Source organism: Bombus vancouverensis, chromosome 16 (assembly GCF_051014615.1).
Source record: "Bombus vancouverensis nearcticus chromosome 16, iyBomVanc1_principal, whole genome shotgun sequence".
Taxonomy (NCBI): Eukaryota; Metazoa; Arthropoda; class Insecta; order Hymenoptera; family Apidae; genus Bombus; species Bombus vancouverensis.
This window is the reverse complement of record NC_134926.1, coordinates 10,324,314-10,347,253: the sequence shown is the minus strand read 5'-3', so window position 1 is coordinate 10,347,253 and position 22,940 is coordinate 10,324,314. Positions and strand designations below refer to the sequence as shown.

The following is a 22,940-nucleotide window of genomic DNA, read 5'->3' as shown; positions in this document are numbered from 1 at the left end:
GTCATTTTCCACGTGTTTCATACGTGTTTCTTCATCGAAGCCAACCAGTTATTTATTGTTAAATGTGACGTTACTAGTACCTTCAGCTTTGTCGATAATATTATTACGTTGAATATTAAGAATATTATCACCTGAAGCTTCGATATTGCCTTTACGAGTCTTTTCAAATGGCCTACTTAACACGTTAAATGGTGAACGAACCATTTTCGTTTTGACTCTTCATTCAAATCGTATGGACCGTGAGTAGTATTATAATTGCATAATATATGACCGTTATACATCGACTGATTATATTCTGAAGCATTTTACGATCGATTTTTCTTTTACACAAACTACAATAGTCTAAATGAAAAGTCCACCGTGGACCACCGATAGTCCATGCGGTATTAAATGTGTTAACCTATTTTATTTAAAAATCATGCTAATCCAAACTGTTCCGTTTTTTTTTCCAGAAAATGCACAACTACCAGCTGAGCGAATCCAACCACCTGAGAGTGTCATTTTCCAAGAGCAACATCTAACAAGAGTCACAAATATGCAACCGGCAGTGGTACCAGCCCTACGCCCTAGTCCCCTTTTGGATACCCGGCTCAGTGTACGACTGATGATGATAACAAGCGATGATGATGATGATCCTCGCTGAGTGTGTGGTCAGTCGCTGGTCCCATTACCGCGACGCCATTGACTGGCCAACCTCTGGATCTTACCTGGGAAACGAAGGAATGAAGCTTCCTCTGCGAAGCAGATATACAAAACACGACCTAACAATTGTGTGGGGTGCACTTCTATTTTTCTTGACAGACCGTCTCTAAGACTATTTCCGAACAGCGTACAGATCGACACGATTTGTTATCTCCATACATGCATACACACACACACACACACACACACAGACACACACAGACACACAGACACACAGATTAAAAAAAAGATACAAAAGATACAAAATAAAAAACTAAATACACGAAGATAAAAAAGGATTAGGGCTGCGAAACAGCGAAAAGGAGGGTTATGTTTGAAAGAGAAAATATTAAGAAAGTAATCATACACTGCTGGCTTTCACGAGGCCAGAGATAAGGAGAAAGCCAGGATCGATCTTATATTGAGAGAAAAGGAGAGAGGAGAGACACAGGAAGCGTGTGTTTTGCGTGATAGGTGTATGTTATTCAAGAAGGGAGGAGGGAGAGACTAGGTTTTTAACGAAAAAGAAAAAAAGGAAACGTAGGGGCTCGGTGAGAAGTAAGAAAAAGGGCCGATTGGGTTCTTGTACAGAGTTAAGAACAATTTTTCGAGCATTAAGGTATATTCTATATACACATAAATCTATATATATATGATATATTTTACAAGGGTGACGCACTCTGGCCGCGAGCCTCGCGCGTTATATGACCCGCAAATAACCACACGCATGCACGCTGAATTCGCGTGTATGTGTGCTGACAGAAGAGAAAAAATTACGTTCTATATATATATATATAGATATATATATAAATATTATATCACATCTACCTTTTAACCGTCGCGAGAATCTGTCTCGAACGCGCTGAAACAAAATAACTAAAAAGCTTCGTCGATGAAGGATCCGATCAAATGAAAATTTAAAAACTAAAAAAAAAAAAAAAGAAAAAAATAAAGGAAATGGAGTACACGATCGAAGCGAGAACGAGGGAGGTCGACTTTGAAAGTAGCGCGCGTACCAAGCCAGATTAGTCGTTTAAGGCTAATTGTCACGGGACCCTTTGCAGCTTTCGCGAGGTGCTACACTCGCGCCCTCTGCCCCGGGGCCGATCCAAACACGCGAGCCGATTATTGTCGGATCGATTTAGGGACAGGGGACGATTATTTCTCGATGTCTCCTCCGCCACGTGTCGCCGTCCTCGTGGTCCAGACACGACACACCATCCTCCTTTTGTTTCGTTCTGACTTTTCTAAAAAAAAATAGAAAGAAAATCCCTTTCAGTATTCAAAGTATCCAGAGAGAGCTGGATTCGGGCATGTACAATATGACGGCTGGTTCGCGACGCGACTGCCCACACGTGGCGGAGCGGCGCACTGTCGTTGCAGGTGGTATTTTTATAATTTGTATGTTCAACACACGATATATATTATATATAATAAGTATTAATCACACGTATAAACACATAAAGACACGTAAACATACGCATACATACACGTACAGGAACAATACACAAATAGATAACACAGAAAAACGCAGAGACATTCAGATGCAGGTTTTCTTAGCTGATAGGTGCTTAGGATTGCGTAGATTCTTAATCGTATAAGTAAGGCTGAGGAGGAGACAAAACGCGCCGTCGTTAAGTATCATTGACGAGGGTGGATGAAGGACCGTTGAACATATCGCTAATTAGAAAGGCACGCATGTGTTTCGCGAGCTGGTATATTTTCGCTGGTTCGGGATTGCTCCGGCAGAGAGCGGTTCCATCGCGCGACGAATCGCGATTCTTTGACTCCGTTTAAGGGATAAAAATATATAAAGAAAAAGAACAAAAAAAAAAAAAAAAGAAAACAGATCACAGAGCGATAAGTAGAGCGAGCTCGTCGCGTGGTTCAGGCTCGTGTTTAGGTCCGGTCGACGATTAGTTCCTGATCACCGAGCATTCCTTTTTTTTTCTTCAAGAAACGCGCCCGCAGGCGACGTAGAACGAACCGATCTGACCAGAGAGCACTCAGAGAGAGGGGTATCTTTTTTCGTAGGGCTGGTCTGTTGTGTTGTTAAGATGCGCTAGTGTCGTGTAAGATAATAAGATTATAAGAGAAACACTTCTACTTACACACACACACACACACACACACACACACACACACACACACACACACACACACACACACACACACACGAACAGACAGAAACATAGAAACGCTATAATGGTACACACCTAAGTAGCCTATAGTCCGCAGAGCGTAACAAATTAATATCGTAGAGGTATCACGAGGAGGGAGGTTCGAAAGGGGAGAGAGAACGATGAGTCCTGACGATGAAATTTGCCACGACTTATATACACAAATTATACACAAATATACACTACACAAAAAAGAGAAGATCAGAGAGTGGCGCGCGATATTAGCGAGATCGAATCCTCGTGTCAAGAAGCGAAGATTATCAGTAGTGTCGTAGAGTCGTGATAAAAGGTTGGGCCAGGACGAGAAAAATGGTTGCGACGCCACTGGCTGTTTGAAACGAACAGCGCCATCTTGGCTTTGATCCAGGGACGTCGCAACTCGTTCCTGGGCCTTATCGATTTTTGTCTAACCGAGGTTCTGTTGGAGTCAATTAAATCTTATTAATATACATATATCAACCGTAGAAAGGTAGCGAGAGAGAGAGAGCGAGAGAGAGAGAGAGAAAGAAAGAGATTGTGTGTGTATGTCCGTGCGTGCGTGCATGCGTGCGTGCGTGCTTGTGTATGTATGTATGTGTGTGTGCAAGAAGAGAGATGAACGTGACGTTACTAGCTGACGAGAGCGAGTGAGAGAGCCTGTTCCGCGAGTGTGACTGATCCAAAAAGCGGCTGGAGTGAGTGTGGCGGACGAAGCATAATGAAAAAACGAGAAAACTACAAAAAAAATATATATTACAAAGCGAGTGCCGGCCCGGGCAGTGTTGTTTGTGCCAAAGTAGGCTAGCTGTTGACTCTAGGGGATGGGTCTCTCGACGAGCCAGCTGATGTTTCTCACGATCGAACGTCGATCCTACGCCTTTGAAGAGAATCTCTAGCTAATTGATAATGAACTTTCTTGAAAGATGTAACGATTGTGATCGGAAGGCGTTGGATGAGGTTCGTGGAAAGGGAAGAATTCGACCAATCATGTTAGAGACGTAGCGAGTAGCCGGCATGAGCGAAGGGGCCAGTCTTTGCATCTATTATGATCTGTCTTTCGAATCTCTGATGTATTTACATTGTTTAATCCGACGACTGCATTTATAGATCCTATCCTGGACGCATCTGAACTCGTTTCGCGTCGATGACACACTGGCTGTACACGAATACATGCTAGAGTTTAGGTTTTTATGACAGTTTGGTTGGCATATCTTCTTCTTTTCTTTTTTCTAATTCTTGGCTTCCTCAGAACGGGCTTGTTTCTGGTATTCGACTCGATGCTGACGTTCAGGAGGATGTTTGTTAATTGTTTTAAGTGGCTTGCTGTATTTAGGTTGATTTCAAGGATCTGCTGCTTCGGGGTGAATCAATATATTTTTGAAATGGTTGGTAAGATATGGAAACCGTCGATGATATAGTTTGGGCAGTGTCTGAAATTTTTATTTGGGTTGGTTTAAGTAATTTTAAATATATTGATATATTTTTGAAATACTTAGTAGGGTACGGAAACTATTGTGGAGGGGTCTAAAATTTAGGAATTCCATATTTTCTTTCTTTAGAATTAAATAAATCCTACATAATAATAATTGGATTAATTAGTAATAGTCTTCTTATGTTTTAGTGTAGATATAGATTATTGGTTCGGAATTTTTACTACAAACTACTGGGAACTGCAAAAAAAATTTTTGTTTGTGGTATGTAATAGTGTTAAACTTTTAATAACGAAACTTCAGTTTTTGTAACATAAGAGAAAATTGGGCGGCATTCAGTATAGTATACGAAAAGAATACAATTTTGTAAATATTTTTAATTAATTGACAGAATATTATGGAAAAGTCAATCATTCCAATTACTACTATTCATTCACAAATGTAAATTCGATATTCATTAATTTAGAATGAAATATTTTATTATTTAAAGTTACAGAGAAATAATCCACATTAATTCTCTACAATATACCGATCTTTTATTTCAATAAAATCAAATTTTCGGTTAACAAAATTTTTCATGTATGTTCTTCCTTGGCAATTTGCAATATCTGAGCGTCAGCTTCGCTCTTGAGTTGCCTCGCAGTTTTAGCATGTGTTTATCGTTTCATTCAAGTATTAAAAATCTATAAACAAAGAAAAACAGGCTCTTTCAATCGATTCGCGGCTGGTCCAGTCGCAAGCGCACAAAACTGTCGGTCCTCCGGATGTTCCCGCGCGAAATGATCGATCGAGGGCCTGGCGCACAATAGTATTCCCAGCACAATGTCTGCAAGCGTACCTGAAAAGCCTGTGTAAACGAGTCGCTACAGCGACGGAGCAATTTTCCAAAAAAAAAAAAAAAAAAAAAAAAGGAAAAAGCAAATAAAAACACGCTCCGTCGCAGGCGCTGCATTCTCCGTTCATTTTACTAGCGTTCTCGAGGAATTTCTGAACACATTCCCGTTCAAACACGCTCACACACGTACACATTTACAGAAACCTATGCATTCATACATGTTGGTCCACGCTGAACGAGTTCGAATTATTTTTTCTCGGATTTTTGCTGTTTTCTTGCTTCGTTTAAAGGATTTTGATCCCGTTTGACAACGTTTGAAGCACGCTCTGGCGACGTTCGAGCTCTTTCGGCGTGAAACCCAAACATGCTACTCCTCCATCATCGTTAAAACTCGTTCATTGATTCTTTCGGACGTTGAAGGCACGCAATGACAATGATTTCCTCGTTTTTTTGCCTGGTTTCTCCGGAATCAGAGGGGAAGAAAGCTCGATTTCCGTTTTAGAGGACAGTAGTAAAAGTTTTAAAAGGTTGTTATGAATTCTATGGGTGTCTACAGGGTGTTCGTATCGTATAGCACAACGTCGTGTAGCTCTTTTCCTCAATTTCGTCTTTCTTCTTTTTAATAGCCTGCAAAATTGACCGAACATTTTGTTTTAAAATATATTTCATTTGTTCAATTTTGAATACTTCTGTGTTTGACATAGTTTGCGGGGGTTTGAAAGGGTTAATTGATTTCCTTGAGGAACACACACACCCTGTAGAGGGTTCAGACATGGAGTATTATCACTAGCTGGGTTGAGGGGGGCCGAGGTGAGGGTTGGGATAGCCAGCACTCGCTACATGGTGTCGCAAACATTCAGGCTCCGAAATTTCTTCAGACCAAGTTCAAACAAAATATCGTGGAGAATTGATAAGAAAGAAATTGACAAAGCTCGTTTGCGAAATTTCTACGCGAGTCGTTCAAATATATTATGTATACAGATTATTCGACGCGCGTTCGCCCGCGACTTCCTCATATAGACGACGTATTTTTATATGAATAGAAAATGAGAAACAGAGAGATAGAAACGAAAGAGACCAAATAAGACGAAGATCTCGACGAAGATCTCGATCGGGACGAAAGTTTAGATACGGTTGCGTAATGGTTGAAGAGATCCCGGCTAACTGTACACCCTGCGCTCTCCTTCTTCTACTGTTTTAATCGTGGAATCTGATAATCTCCGTGGAAAGTTATTCAGAGGGTAAAGATGCAAGTGTTTTTGTTTGTACTGTTACAAATTACAAATTTGATCATACGGTGGGATTTGTTAAGATAGCATACTATTATCAATATAATATTTTGTTATTACGGTATACTGTTACTGTGCCATTAATACATAACATTATGATGTTAGTGTACTATTTCAGATTAATCTATCATAGCATCATTGACAAATCGAATATCTTTATCCAATCATTATAGAATCGCACAGGTTGTATGAAATTTTAATAAAAGACATACCTCCTTTTAGGTTCAAATAAGTTGCAGTCGAATTGTAAATTGTATGTTTCACGAAATTTACAGATAGACAGAAGTCTGATAATACAAATCTAAAATCTAACTGCCCGTTCGATTAATTTGTTCCTATAATCAAATTGAAATGTTTCGAACTCAACGTGATTATTGAAAATGTTAGGTGCTATTTACAAGTCTAAACATAAACATTTTCAAACTTTAACAAAAGCGATGGTCGAACATCCATCGCCAAAGACCCAGTAGGTTAACAGCAATGAGGATGTGAAATGCCAAGTTAGTCATTAAGAAGGAGATGCAGGGTGCTCAAAATTTGAAGCGAAACTTCCAACGTTAAGCACACAAAGAAAAAATCCATTGAAACGAAAAACCTGTTCGGACCAAGGAAATTCGGGGTCTGGTTCGAGCCACGCAGTAGACGAAGCTTAGCCTACAGAGGTTATTAGGAGTATAAATAATTAAAGAAGAGGCACGCATGTATACCCACACCGATCGCGAACACCGTCACACGAAACACGGACAAACGATCGCACGCATACACGCCGTGCATGCACGTTCAAACATCCTGAAACACGGTTTACACCCTGAAATACGGATCAAAAACATTGAAACGGTACTCAAGTATTCTGAAACACGTTCAAACGGTACTCAAACCACACGTTCAAATACACATGGAAACCTATACGATACATATATATATATTTGATATATCGCAATGTAACAAGTGTGTCCAAAAGTGCGCAGCAGCTGCATCCCAATAATCTATATTTTATTAATAACTGATAAGGAACTAGGATTATCGACGTTAACGGTTTAATGGATAAATTGAGCAGAGAAGAGTTAATCTATTACGAATCTGTCGTAACACACGCGGTACATATACATATATATAATATATATATATATTAGAGACACGATGAGATCTGAGCACGACAAACCGAAAGAAAGAACGAACGAAAGTAAATATGAGAAAGGGACAGAGCGAATGTAATGGAACGAATGAACGAATCCAGGGAATATCCGAAATACGCGTACGAAGGAATTTACGTGCGTATCCTCGTTGAAAGTTCAGGATAGTTTGCTTGCCTAATCAGGGCCTTAGGCGTCGTTCACGATAGAGCTAAAAGGGAACCAGGGCCAGCTGTTCGCTCGGATCTCCAACGAACAGACACAGATAGCGAAGGGACGCTTCTCACGATGTTCGAGCAAGCTTTTCTCCATACGCGATGGCTGTTACACGAATTCAATCAAAGAGGAACGCTATCAGCTGAAAAGAGACACACGTGGTCGACGATCGATTCAAAAGTATCTGAATTTTCTCGTACTCCTTATTCTTTGTAAATTTTCAATTTCTTCTAAAGTCGCTGACATATCAATGTTAAATCTATAATAAAAAATTCGCGCTTTTTCGTAGAAAAATAACGTTGTACTTTGGGATCGCTCCAAAGTTGTTGTCGTTTCTCTTTTTTGTTATTCATGGCATAGCGGCGCCTCGATGAGAAATCGATCAGGATGATAGACGTTCTGGTGTGCCTGTTGAGTGATTCTGCGATCTTTTTGTCCGCTTTTCTCTTCTACGGCCGCTGTAATAGACATTAGGAGGCTCCGTGACGAGACGATGTGAAATGTCGCTTCTCTCATACGGGCCTCGATTAAGCCGGACTTCTATCGGTCGTTAGCTGGTCGTTATAGTCGTTGTGACGTCGATATGATTGCCAAAAAAGCGATATATAAAAAAAAAACAGAAAAACGAAAAAAAAAAATGCGAAAGGAGAGCTGGGAAGAGAAAGCTGGAAAACTAAGCCTAATTAATTAACACGAAAGAGTTTCTCGACGACCCCATCGAATCGAATTTCGAACAGCAACAAACAGAAACAAAAGAGAAGAAAGAATATATATAGGGAAAAATAATATTGACGATCTTCTTTACCGACTAGGAGGAGAGCCTTCAGTCGCGAGACAGAACATTAGGATTATCTAAGGGTAGTTGTTAAGTGGACGAAAACACAGAAATAATAAAAAAAAAATGATTTAAAAAGAAACAAAAAATCGTGAGACACGTATAATGATGAAAAAAACACAGGCAAACGCATACATGCATAAACATACACATACGTACACAATGTACACACGATGTAGCGTGTTAGACTTGTGTAGTAGCCCCCCACCCCTTCCCCCTTTCTAATTAAGCCTCCAGATCTTAACGAGTACTATAATGTATAGTTGAACTCGACAATCACTCGACTCTCTGTATCGATAATTCTCGAGGGGAGGAAACAAATATTTAAAGAAAAAAGAAAAAAGAAAATGGAAAAAAAAGGATGGAAAGAAGAAAAAGAATGGAAAGGAAATACATGGATGATTATAAGGGAATTTCTGAAACGGTAAAAGCTGTTACTGTTTTTCAGCAACTGTTGTTTCTAGTGTCCGCTGGATTTCTTCCAGTATTCTCTTCTACTTCTTTTTCCTCGAGCACTCTTCTAGCCTTTCTGTTACGACCGTGGGAGTTCTCTTTCGTCGCGCCACTTTTTCGCGTTTTCTTTTGGTTGGTTGCGTGTTCAGTTTCTTTTTTTATATTGGTGTTGTTAGAAATTCTTCTGCTCTTTTCCGAATCGTTAACTGAGAATCGAAGCGGAAAATGTGAATACGTTATAGATAGAAACAATGGAAGATCGATAATTTTATTAAAACTTAGATTGGTAAGAAAAGATTTGTTTTAGATGAGATGGAAAAGTACACGAGAGAGACGATCAAGGGAATCGGAATCGTGGGCCAGGAATTGCGTTGCAAGTCACAATCAGCTCGCAAGACAAATCAATTTTTGCTTTTTTGTACACGGGAATATACACATAGTAAGATGCCGCGGTGGATTATTCCGTGGATTTGTCCGAGCGGGTGTTTTAAAGGTTAAGCTGTTTCGTAGTAAGTTTTCTTATTAAGGAGAATTGGATCAGGAGATTTAGCGATCGATACCCAGTTCAGGGACGAAAGCAGAGGCAGCCAAGAAAACTCGTTTTCTCGTCGATCGATCGTCGTCGAATCCTATCGGTGAAACTGTAATCAAGAAAAAATAGTAAGATGGGGTTTTTATTTGTTTTTATTCGAGAAACGAACTTCCAAATGTGTCATGTGTGACTTGCACGATAGAGGTAGATTTTTTATGGATCGTGATATCTATTTTTTTAGACGTCTGTTTTGGAAGTAACACAGCGGATCGTAGACTGTTTGTTTGATCGAGATTCGAAGGATTGACAATTTTGTGAGTGGAATTGGAAATGTGGATCTTTTTACGCTACTTTGTCAAGGAAATACAAATTTTAAATAATTATTCCAAGTAAGGAAATTAAGTTTCACTTAAGTTACGAGTGTTTGTTATTACACTTAGTGTTCTGGACAAATATGATTTTCTGATATTCAAGACTGTTGATTTTAATGATGTTGCATAGGTACTTTAAATATTGACAACTGGTACTGATATTCGATATCTAGTGCTGTTTAGTATTTTCTCTATATAGACATTTCAACAAAAATTGTAAAGTATTTTGAAATTCCACAATGCTCTTTCCGCCTCAAATTGCAAATTCCGAAGCTCACAAACGCTACGAAAATGAACTCGGGCAAGGTTAAACAATTGACGACAATCATTTTCTATTCAAGACTTAGACTGTCGAGACTTAGAAACTTCCAAAAATTCAACACAATAAGAATTAAGATACCTAGAAATTCTAAGAAAATACCAAAAATTAAAATCTCAAAAAAAAAAAAATCGAATTAACAAAAGTAGAATTAAATAAATCACGTAAAATGGTTGAATTTTTAACAAACGTTTCTCGACGACGATCGACGATCTGCGCGAAGCATTTATCAGAATTGCGTTCGCACGTTCACGTTCACGTTCACGTTCGCGTTTCTTCGTATTTGAACACACAATACACGTACATAGGCGCGCGCGCGCACGCACACACTCTCACACACACACACACACACAGAGGCCAATCAGAGACGCACACAACCATACGAATCGAGTTGACTCCGAAAAGAAAACCGATAGTAAGTATGGGACACGTTTACGATCGCTCTTCCACGTGTCTTCTTTCGGCACGACACGATTTATTATTATACACGATTTACTATTTACGGATTTTTATACCTCGATTACCGAACGGAGCCATCCCCGCGCACACACACACATGCACATTTACGCCCTGTACAAAAGTATCCTGAAAAAATACTCGCGATTCACGCAACCCGAAAGTTGCGAACGAATTTTTCTTTTCAATGAAACTACGTATTTCTCCCTCGAGACTCGTCGAATATTTTCTACATAAATGAATAAAACGAAAAATAAATTGAAAAATAAAGTGGAAAAATTGTACGTGGAAATATTCAAGAGCAGAAAATGGAATTTCGTCGGAGAGGGGGACGAACGAAAATACGACTATCGTTCTTCGACAGAAAAGTTTTTTTTAAAAAATAGGAAATGGTCGCTTAATTGAAAATTAATAAGGTCACTTCCGGGTCACGTGTTTCGCGATTCCCTACAACTTGCCCCCGAAGGAGCATATTGTAGATTCGTTGATTTCCGCTATTACTGATGCGTTGCGTTCACGTCGCCTCTGAACATATACATTATACATATATATATAAATATATATATATGTATATATCAATTTTATTATTATATACATATATTAATTTTATTATATATATACATATATATGATATATATATATATATATGTTAATTTTCTTTCTTTCTTATTCATCCGATGTTCAACCTTCTTTTGTTTCTTTTTTAAGATTTATTAACCTATTTAGCCTATTTTTTTAATCGTCTAAACGAATACGAACAGAGACAACACACGCATACGACAGTTTCGTCGTCGCTATTAATTAATTAACTATCTCTCTTTAATCGCCACGCGTTCGTTTTTTATTAAGATTACTATTATTATTACCTATTCGCTATTATTATAATTAATCCTAGCGCTAATTACCCATTTAATTACTCCTTAACATTGTCATTGATATTCCCTAGTTCGTATCCTCTACTACTATTTACTATATCACTACTACTATTAGCTATCTACTATTAGCTACTATTCATACTATTTTTTGTTTTCTCTTTTTTTTTACTTAATTATTTTTAATTCTGTAACTCTTAGGCTGCATCAACTATTGCGACGCACGAGCTTAGTTTTTTAAACGAGCGAACGAAAAATGCTAGAATTTATGTGAAACGTAGCTGCAAGCGAATTAGGAAAGAGAAAGGAAATAAAGAGTTCATTAAGGAACACACGCGATACACGTATACATATACACGTACGAACACATACGAAATCTGTATACACACGGACACGCAAGAAACGATTTTTTTTTCTTGTAAGATCGAGCGTTTTTTCGATTGGTTCAGTTTTTCGTAAACAAAAAAGAAAGAATAATGATATAAAAGCGAAGTTAAGAAGGAAGGGAAAAGGTCTCCAATTTTTTAGTTGTCAGGCTCGCCAATCACACACTTCATCTTTCCTGTTTTTCTTAACTCTTTTCGGCGCTACGATTCCCCCCGCCCCCCTCATACCATCTTTTTATTATTTTCTTTGTGTGACCTCTCACCGCCTCTCACCCTTTCGAATTATTTCTCTTCTTCAACTTCTTCTCTTCTTCTACTTCTTCTTCTTCTTCTTCTGCTCCTCCTCCTCCTCCTCCTCCTCCTCCTCCTCCTCCTCCTCCTCCTCCTTCTTCTTCTTCTACTTCTGATTTATTTGTTCGTTGTTTCTTACTGTCTGGCTTGTAACTTTTCTAGTAGTCACACTATACTCTCTTTTTCTGACTTTCTCATTTTTGTGTCCTCCTCTCTCTCTCACTATCTTAATACGTATATCGTATACCTTTATACTATACTTCTTACTCTTATCATTATTACTCTTACTATATCGTCTATACTATTACTATTACTATTACTATTACTATTACTATTACTATTACTATTACTATTGCTATTACTATTACTATTACTATTGCTATTACTATTACTATACTATACTGTACTGTACTGTACTGTACTACTACTCTTATGACTATTACTGGTACTGGTACTGCTACTGCTATGTCTGTCATCCACGACTATTACTATTACTAACACTATAACTACTACTACTACTATCACTATTGCTGTTACTACTATTAACTATCGTCTGTGACTATTACTATTACTACACCTATCAGTACTAATACTATATCTATCTATTACTACCACTGTATCTATCGTTCGCGACTATTACTGTCACTGCATCTATCACTTATAACTATTACTAACGCTACACCTATTATATCTATCGCTATCGCTACTACTGCTGCTGCAATTATCTGTGACTAATAACTATTACTACCAATATCATCGCTGTATCTATCTATCGTCTATAACTATTACTAACACTATAATTACTATACTATCACTATTGCTGCTACTACTGTTACTCCTATATCTATAACTATCGCGTCGAATACTACTGCGTACTACCGTTGCATCTATCGTCTATGACTATTACTATTACTATTATTACTACTACTTTAACTATACTGCTACACCAATCTACTACTACTACTGCTGCTACTACTACTACTACTACTACTACTACTACTATTACAACTGTATTTATCGTTTCGACTATTACTATTACTATCACTATTACTATAACTATCACTACAACTATTATTACTACTATACTATTTATCTTGCTATCCACTTATCTATCCATCTACTATTTTACTACTAGTAGCGCTCTATTATCTTCGCCCCTAATGGTTACCACCCCTAAATTTCCGTCGACGAAATTTTCAATACTTCGAGGACTCAAAAATTTGCAAACCAATGCCTCCGAAGTATTTTTTCTATCAATTTTTAACAATTGAAACTTGATTAAATTAAAATTAAGTTTCCGTTGAATCCGATTAAAGAATAAGCAAAACGAAACTTCCGCCACTTCGAGAATGCGAGTTTCGCAAGATTTTTTGACAAATTATCGACAACCTCGAAATCAACACTGTCGATGTTCTTTAAAATGAATTTTCAGTCGATACTAATTAAGAAGCCGCTTCAAGGACGCAAGTCCCATAAAAATTGCAAAACTTGAAAACCATTGTCCTCGAAGTCCGCAAAAATAATTTCCACATAAAATATAATGCAATTCTTTCACCCTTTGCAACCCCTAAATTCAGTTCCACTCCGCACCGGCCTCAATCTAGTATTCCTCCGAAGAATACTTCTCTGTAAACCCCTGGCAACTTTTGTATCGAAATATAAAAAGCGATAATCGAATGGAGGGGCGCAAAGGGTGTGAATAGTCGACGAGAAGAAGGCAAAGGGGTGGTTCTTTCACGACCACTTCGGTGTTCCATTGTTTGTTCGTTTTGCTTTTCTTTCTTACTATACTCGCGATGATCGATTGTAATCTAAAGAGAAATCACAACTTTTAGTTTTTCTCCTTTCTCGCTATCCCTATCGATATAATATAAATATTAAAGAAAATTTTAATTTTTATATTATACGAATTATAATTTCGTACTTTTGATTCTCCACGCCGTTCTCGTTTGTAACACGCGAGTTTCAGTTCTTTTTTCTCTAATCTTCATGCCCCATCCCACCATCCAATCACGGTTTTCTCGTCTTGGAAAAAGATAAAGAAAAAGAAAAAGAAAAGGAAATGAAACGAGCAATCGAGTGAGTCGAATTTAAGGGAAGGAAAGTTTATAATGAAAAGGGATAGAGGTTTAAACGCGATAAAGATAAAGCAAGCACAGATGAGGGAATATGATTGCTAGCGAGCGGGTAATTTACATATACAAAATATAGCCGATTTGTCAAGAGAAAAAAAAAGCAACAATGAATGAAAAAGATAAATAAACCTGTCCGTTTTTTGTGTTCTTTCTGTGTATCCAGCTACTACCTACCCCTTCTCCTTTGTTTCTATTTAAAACTATATTTTAATCTTTAAGTCGAGGCGTAAGAAGCTTCTATGAAGTGGCTCTCAGATTTTTCTTTCAAAAAGGTAGAAATATAAAAGATATTTAAATAGTAAGGTTATATCACAAACGAGGGGATGCTTTTCCTATGACATTGTTTCCAAAATTTAGTGTCGATAATTAGTAGAATTATTGGCAATTATTGACAATTTGAAGGAAATATCATTTACTTACTCAAAGTGTGATGATAAAAATTCTTTTCGATATAGAGACCATTTTACGAGAAACTTCTTACGCGTTCGATCACTTTTCACTTCACTAATTATCCACGCTAATTCTATTTCACTTTTTTTTTTTTTAGATCGAACATCACAAATGATCGATAATCAATTGTCGATCATTCGTGACATTCCAATGGAACGAAAGGAAAAGATGGCACCGAGACGACGTGTCAGCATTTTTTCTTCGAATTTCAATATTTTATTTTGCCTGTTATTCGATGTTTCTTTCTAACAAAGTAGTCTTTCTTCTAAAACCTTGACACGCTGTTCTGTCTCTATCTTTTCTGTCTGCCTTTGAAATCAATGTTGGGTAAATTGTTTAAAAATTTTGATCGTTCGATGATTCGAATATTTACAATAATCTAGAAAATTTTAATGGTCTATTCGAAGCTAAAATATAATTCAGCTACGTAGCGAAGTAAGATATTTGTTATAAATGGTATAAACAAGTTCGTAGAATTCTAAATTATCATAGGAAATCTAAATTACGTAATATATAAGGTTCAAAAAGTAGCCTAAAGAATTCTACAAATTAAGTCAACTTTCTTAAACTCCAGTTTTACATCCATGTGACTGAAAATTTAATTTTCAAAAGATGAAAATTCAATTTAATTTGTCGGATCCAAAAAACACACATACCCATATTCTTTTTCAGAAAATGAAACAGAAGAAACATTTCTATTCCGTTGAAAAGTTTCAATTTAACAATCGCAGACCATCCATCACGAGACATATTAAATTCCACCGAAATTCAATTAAACAAATCCAAAATGCAGCGCAAACAACAAACGAAAAAAGAGAAAAAAGAAACAATAACGATTCTGCGAGTTCTGCCTTCAAACAGACGAAACTCGTCGTTTTCCAAATCCAATCAAGCGTTGCTCGATTCTCTGTTCAATAGAATTTCTCTAAAATCCATCCCATAAAATCCTTTTTTCTGAGAATCGAGCAGCACGAGGGCCATACTCGTTTTTCCGAACGAAAATATCAGTCGTAATTTGCTGGTCTTGAATTCTTATGAGACTCTGAAGCTTTTTTCTTAAATGAAAAATCAGAAGAAAAAGGAAACACAGATATAGTATACAAGAAATTTTCCACTTAATAGCACTTTATAATTTCAAGCTTCGCGATATGGTATTCTATATGTAGCTCTATATCTATATACTATATGTTCTATATACATGTGTAGTAGTATGTACACTGTAATTACTCGATGTATATACATCTACCATTTCCTTTTTCTATCTTCTGAAAGTTTTCATCTGCAGCATGAACTCTGTCACGAAAAGAAAAAGGAAGAGATTTGAATGAAGAGAGAGAAGGGAAACCACGTCATGGACCACTTCATCGTTTTATCGAAATATTCTTTTAGTATATGAAAATCAAATATTATAAGAAAAATTCAAGCCGAATATCAAATTTTATATTAATTTTAATTAATAAAATTCGTATAATTAATTTCATATTAGTATAATTTTTATATTAATTTAATATATCAAGTACTTTTTCTTTCGATATTTTTATAATGTTAATCTTTATTATAATGTTTATTAGTTTGACAAATTTTCAAACGTTTAATTATCGATATCGAAAGATTAGAAAAGATGGACAAATCGCGAAATTAAAGTTGCTGTTACGATTCTTCTCTTTTCTTTTCACTTGTCTGAACGGTGTGTTGTTCGCGCCTTTTCTGTTTCCACTAACTTTTCTTCCAGCTCGAAAACCGATCATCGACCATTTCACTACTCTACTGCCTATCGTCGTCTTCCTCCTCTTCGTCAACTCACGAACGGCCTACTATCGCTACTACTGTTGTCATTTTTCACAATTATTACAGCAAAAGGGAAGCTCGACCTTCGAAAAAGAAGAAAAAGAAATTGTTCACCTTATTTTCTAGGAAAATTGCACGATATGCGTAATTTTGAAATTGGAAGATTCAGTTTTTTGAAGGAAGGTTCCATTTTGCAGAAACTCCCCTATTTTTACTTTGCTGCTACTCTCACTCGAAGCTTCGATCTTCTCAGCACGTGAACGTTCACTGGAGCATTTTTATCGCCCGTGTCATTGCTGATTCGTTATCGCACTTTCCATCGTTCCGATAAAAAACGAATTATCAAAATGCATATGGTCGATGTTATGCACGTTCGAAAGATTCAATCGAAACGTCAGAATTGAAAATTTCGTCAATAACAAATATCATTTTTTCAATGTAACATATATTGTTCAGTACGTAAAAGAAAGCGAAACGAAAGAAACTAGACTTGGACAAAATGTGTGTTAATCAGAGGTTTTTGGTGGATATTATTGTTTTAAAGTTTGTAATATGGAACGTGAAGTATGGTAGTATTTAGTGTTAGGTAGAATGGGACGGTAATTAGTTTAAGAGTATTGAAAAATTACGTGAACGATGTTACGTGATGAAATTACGAATCGACGATGACTATAATTTCTCAATAAGAAATCTTTTGCATGATGCTGTCCTCCGTACACCATTATGCCAAATCTGTCAAACACATGTACAAACACGGACAAACAGGTTCAAATTGTATTTTACGAAATCCAATTGTTCTGTTTCAAACAATTTCGTTAGAATTATTGAAAAATTTACTCTAAGAAAGGAATATTAAGTATAAGAAATTATTTGTCCATTATTATTCGCCTTGTATTGACAATACAAAAATTTCAACAATCTGTTTGATTGGAGAATAAAAACAGAACAAATCGAAAAATCAAATTAAACTATAATTTCTGACAAAATTGGAACTTTTCATTTTTCTAAGATAATTTCGTAAAATATGGAAAAATGTGAGGATTTGAACAAGGCCTAAGAACATCAATTATAAAGTGTCTTTCTTACAATTCCTCGACACGATTCAATCGCAACATTGTCCTGCATTAAATCAAACTTGAAAGTAGATCGATTTATTGATATCACGAATTTTGTTATAAACAATTCGATGAAAAAAAAAACGGGAAGGAAATCGTTCTGATTTTCCGCATCAAAAAATGGGGTCCTGATCGATTCTTTTCTCCGATAAGCTTCGATCCGATCGAGGGAATAGTGCATTGGCAAATTTCGATCGATCGGTTGCAAACGCGACGTGAGCTATCATAAATCTTATCTGTGATAAGAGGAGCGTGTTGTCGAAAGAAATTTCCGAAATTTTGAGAGCGTTTGCAAAAGTGAAACTCGATTCTGTAGAATAGAAAAGGTAAAAATGAAAATTCTAGTAAAATCGAGAAATATCGTTAAGAAAATATTAGTATCGTTAACGTTTAGTCGATAACTATGATAATAATGATAGTACTAATTATAGATAATGTTTAATATTCGACGATAATTCCTTGTAAAAGCGTATTGATAGTGTTACGATAATTAATTGTAAAGTATTCGTAGATATAGCGTGCGATAATTAATTAATCTGACTCAATTTTGTCAAGTTAGCATCTCGGAAAATTTATTTCCCTTGAATTTTCTTATTTCTAAAGATACAAATATTTGTCTTAGAATAATGTGTCTTTTTTTTTATCTTAGATTACCTGTTATTAAAAGGTGCGATTAAGAGGTATTACAGTTTTAGCGATAATTCATAATAATTTGTTATTTGTTTATTAACTTGAAAATTATCATGATTTAGGATTAATTAACTGATTATCGCACTATAGAACTTGCATTACCCCAATCTTACTGAAATTAGACAAGTATAAACTTGAAGAATTCTGGTCGAAATTTGACAATGCATTGTTGGAGTATCGACAGTAAAACGTGGTTGTACAATTATGAAAAACAATTTGTTAATCGTGAAATTGGAATAATGTCGACGTTTTTCTCTCCGAATATTCCTGTTCTCTGTGTATGGTGTTCTATCGATTTTCTTTCAAATAACGATGTATAAACTCCTTTTAATAGAAACATGAAATTACTAAAATCGCAACGTTTTTATGGTATCTTCGCCAAATAAAATTTCCAATTTAATTTAATTTCATCTGCACGAAAATATATTTGGGAATTAGTATTTTTCTCTAGAAACGATAATAATATTTTTTTATCGTAATATTTCTCAAAATCCAGTTGAGAAAATAACATTGGACGAGTTTGTGCATCGTTGCACCGAAAATCCCAAATACGCTTAACTTTCTCAATCTATAATCTAATTATATATACCGTGAAAAATTCTTTAAAAAAAGGTGTCCCATTTTTCTCGTAGAAAATTTTCGAAAACTCGAGTATACAGAGAACGAAGCAACAAAAGAGAAAAAGCACACTTTTAAGAAATCTCGATAAAGACTCGTATCTTTCCGAGAAAATGAAGCTGCAGCGTGAATGATGGACGAAGAAAGAAAGAATGCATCCTTCTATTTCTATAATATCGAGAATTCGTCTCTTCGAGACGTGCGTCTGAACACTATAATATAATATAGGGACGACAAAAAGTCAATTGTTCGTAATTCTATCGTTTAACGTTGGACAACTCGTCGCTGATGGTAATTAGTCTCGATCTTAAGATTATTCGATACTCGTAAACAGTATTGTATAGATATACGATTAACGACGCTACGAGAGTCAATGCTGAACGTGCTCCAAGAAAAACGATGTATCCCTTCGAAAAAATACATAATCGTACTTCGACGAGCAAAACTGTTTGATACTTGGAATTATTATTAACTATATGCTACGTTATAGCATACTAATATAATGTACTGATGTAGCATAATTACCGTATTATTATTATAGTGTAATTACTACATGATATTATAATATGGTAGAATTACTAAATTTCAGATGAACAATTATTTGCTAATATTATAAATTTACAAAATTGTAGCGTACCGTACTAATATCGTTAGAAATTTTACAATATCGACAATCAGTTGACAAACATTGTAATATAAGTGCATTTAAACACATTTTCTATTTTCTATTTCTTACTTCTAAGTGACATTGAGTTTTATTTCGATGGCTCGAAAATCGTCGTATTAAATTTGCGCATAGGTAATTATTGGCTATGTAACATCGTTTAAATAATAATTCCGAGGGTCAAAGATAAAGGAAGAAGGAAGCTGTCGTAAACTATGCAATTTTTATTCGATATACTCGTGCACACACCGACACACGCACATACACATACACGATACACAGCAACAGATATTATACGAGGATAAAAGAAAAAAAGAAAAAAGATTATTAAGAAACGTTGTATAATGTTTTATCGCCGCTAAGGTAAATCGACGTAGTTTCGCGAATTATTAGCCTGTAATTAAAGATCGAAGAGGGGAGCCGTATAAAAAATATTCGTCGAGCCATTTTTCGTCCTGGGCTGAATAACTAAGATATGAAAGATTGGATTCTTCAAATCTTAAAAAAAAAAAAAAAAAATTTCAGTAACATTGGCTGTCAACAACAATATCTTCGTAATTTTCGAATCTTTTCTTCCATCTCTTAAAGCGCTGTGTGATTCCACAAAATTTTTCTAAAATAACTAAAGATTCATGGCCCAAGCGAAATCGATCGAATCATTGTAACTTCCGATCATCGAAAATAAAAAAGAGGAAAAAATGGGAAAAAAGAAAGCTGTTATACGAATCGGACGAAAAATAGCTCGGTGTGAATTCTTTCGTTGACGTTTCGAGATAATACCGCCCACGTTACTAAAACAGAAAAGAGAGAGGTCGAAGGTTGTAGGAGGGAGAAAGCGATAGGGTTAACTCACAGTGAAAAGTTCGAATTCGAATAAAAAAAAAAAAAAAAAGAAAGAAGAAGAAAAGATGGGGAGAAGTTGTCGAAGCATCGATATATCAAACTGTCGAGTACGTTGTGAAATTAGTTGAAAAATCTAGAGCTGTGCGGCAATAGAGGGGAGGACATTGAGTAAAATACTCCTCGATCCAGCAGTATTTCTTTCATTCTCCAAATTCGTTCACTTTCCACCCTCTACAAAAATGGAAGATGGAAAAATTGTACGGATATTTGAGTTCTATGGAACGTCAACAATTATTCGGTACATAATAAGAAAGAGAGATATAATTGATACAACAAAGTTATTCGATATTAAAATTTACAATTCTCTATGATAATAAAAAATAGAAGTTTTTCTAAGAATAACATTTGTTATTACAGTTTCTTATAAATTTCACGTAGAATTTCCTGCAATGGTTTTTGTAGAAGAGATTTTGGAATTCATCTGTATCCATCTATAAACAAAAACGTACGTAATTATTCATACAGGAAAATTCTTGTTGTCTTCGTTTGAGAAAATTGGTCGGTATTTTTTAAGAAGAGTATTTAATAAGACTATCGATATAAATAAAGATATACAAGCTACTTGATCAATAATTTAACAAAGCTACCAAAAGCCCATTAACTGAATACTACATATCAAGATTGAAATTATTTTTCCTGGCTTTGTTAAATTATTTATATCTTCTAATCGGAATAAGGAGGAAATAAAATTCCTTTATTTACCAAAAGGAGAAGTTCAGGTTCCATAGAATTGAAAATGATAAAGGAGAAACAGTAGCGAAAGAGAAAGGGATGGAAAGTGAAGGGTTGAGAGAGGTGGTGTTTAAAAACATTGCTAATCAGATTTAATCGCGCGTGAACAACGCGCAGTTTTAGGACGAATATGTTATATATATAAATATGAATATTATAAAAAATATATATATTAATATTTAGATTTATATTATATGTATAGGGGGATGTGTTGACGTATATTGCGATTGTGGCAACGGCGGGGTATGAAAAAAAAAAAAAAAAAAAAGAAACGAGTGACACAGGGGACATTTGCGTCATTTTATTACTATTATTAATAATTCATTACCATTACCGATTATTAGCGATAAAGCAAATATTTCCGTTGAATATATGAATTATTACAATTTTTAAACGAGATTATAGTATATGGATTATAGCAATGGGAAATTTAGCCCTCGTTATTACCGACGTCGACGTCTGATCTTACGCCTCTAATTATTGTCGGGTTAATCATCAATTATATTTAATGGTTAATAGTGATTAAGATTTTGCATAGAGTCGAGGTTATTAGAAGAGGACGAGATCTATCGATCGTGTTTGGACGGCGTTTTTTTTCAGTATTAATCGAAGTTAGTATTCAGGGGATAATAAAAGACACAAAAGTAATCACCAGCTCAGATGCGAGTACAATGAACGAAATAAAAATGAAATTAGAATTGGCTAATTGCAAAGAGATGTTGCGGAGGATTAATCGATTGAAAATTCAAACTATCGTGCACAAGAAAATTGAAAAGGGTTGTTCTGTACTTCTCGAATAATTCCAGCATCTTTCCATTCCAACGTTCTTTACGGTGGCCGTTAAAGACTTTATTTCTTAATTAAATTCTCATCGTTTTCCCATCATTTTGTATGCCACTTCTCTTCGAAATAATTGATAAACAATTTACAGCCAACAAGAAGCTGCAAAGTAGACTGTATACATTATATGATAATTAAGCGAACAAAAATATTTATAGTTGTCTAAGAAAGAATTATACTTTTTCCTTCTTTTCATAGATCAATCAGATAATTTTCATTTTTGTTCACCACTTTCAATCGATATATGTACATACATAGGTTTTCTTTATCGTAAGTTTTTCGCGCGACGAAGACAAAGTATAACGATGATGTATTGTTGATTAACGAAGGCCTTTACTAAGTTAGATTAAGTTTCTTCACAATGACGAACGAAGGGATGATAATAATGATTTAAATTGTATTTCAACGATTCAGCTGTTTTTTATAAGCGTGATACATATTTTCTATGGGGAAACCGACGATGGCGGATGACGAAGAGGACGATGGAGAATGTTAGAGTTAATTTTCGATCGATATTAATTATTGACATGAATTATATATGCATCGTGTATTCCTACGTTTCATTGTCCTATGGCAGCCGGCATTATTTTGTAAAGAAGAATAAAAATAAATTGACAAATGTACAAGTACCGCTCGACTGATTCTTTTCCTGCATACCACGAATAAAACTATCTTTATAAATCTAAAGATATCTCGTGAATAACTCAATGACTTAACGTCTGTTCGATACAAGGAATAAATTCTGAA

At 35.7% G+C, this 22,940-nt stretch overlaps 1 protein-coding gene across 19 annotated transcripts in view; it reads left to right on the top strand.

Annotated features, from left to right (window-relative positions):
• heph (polypyrimidine tract-binding protein 1 heph) overlaps nt 1–22,822 on the top strand; it is a 435,707-nt gene extending 412,885 nt beyond the window's left edge. For all 19 annotated transcript variants that reach the window (XM_033340791.2, XM_076625718.1, XM_033340788.2 and 16 more), the window contains one exon: nt 453–22,822. In XM_033340791.2, the coding sequence (XP_033196682.1) occupies nt 453–521 (69 nt within the window). In that variant the 3' untranslated portion in view covers nt 522–22,822. The remainder of the gene's footprint in view (nt 1–452) is intronic.
• Nucleotides 22,823–22,940: the final 118 nt, after the last annotated feature.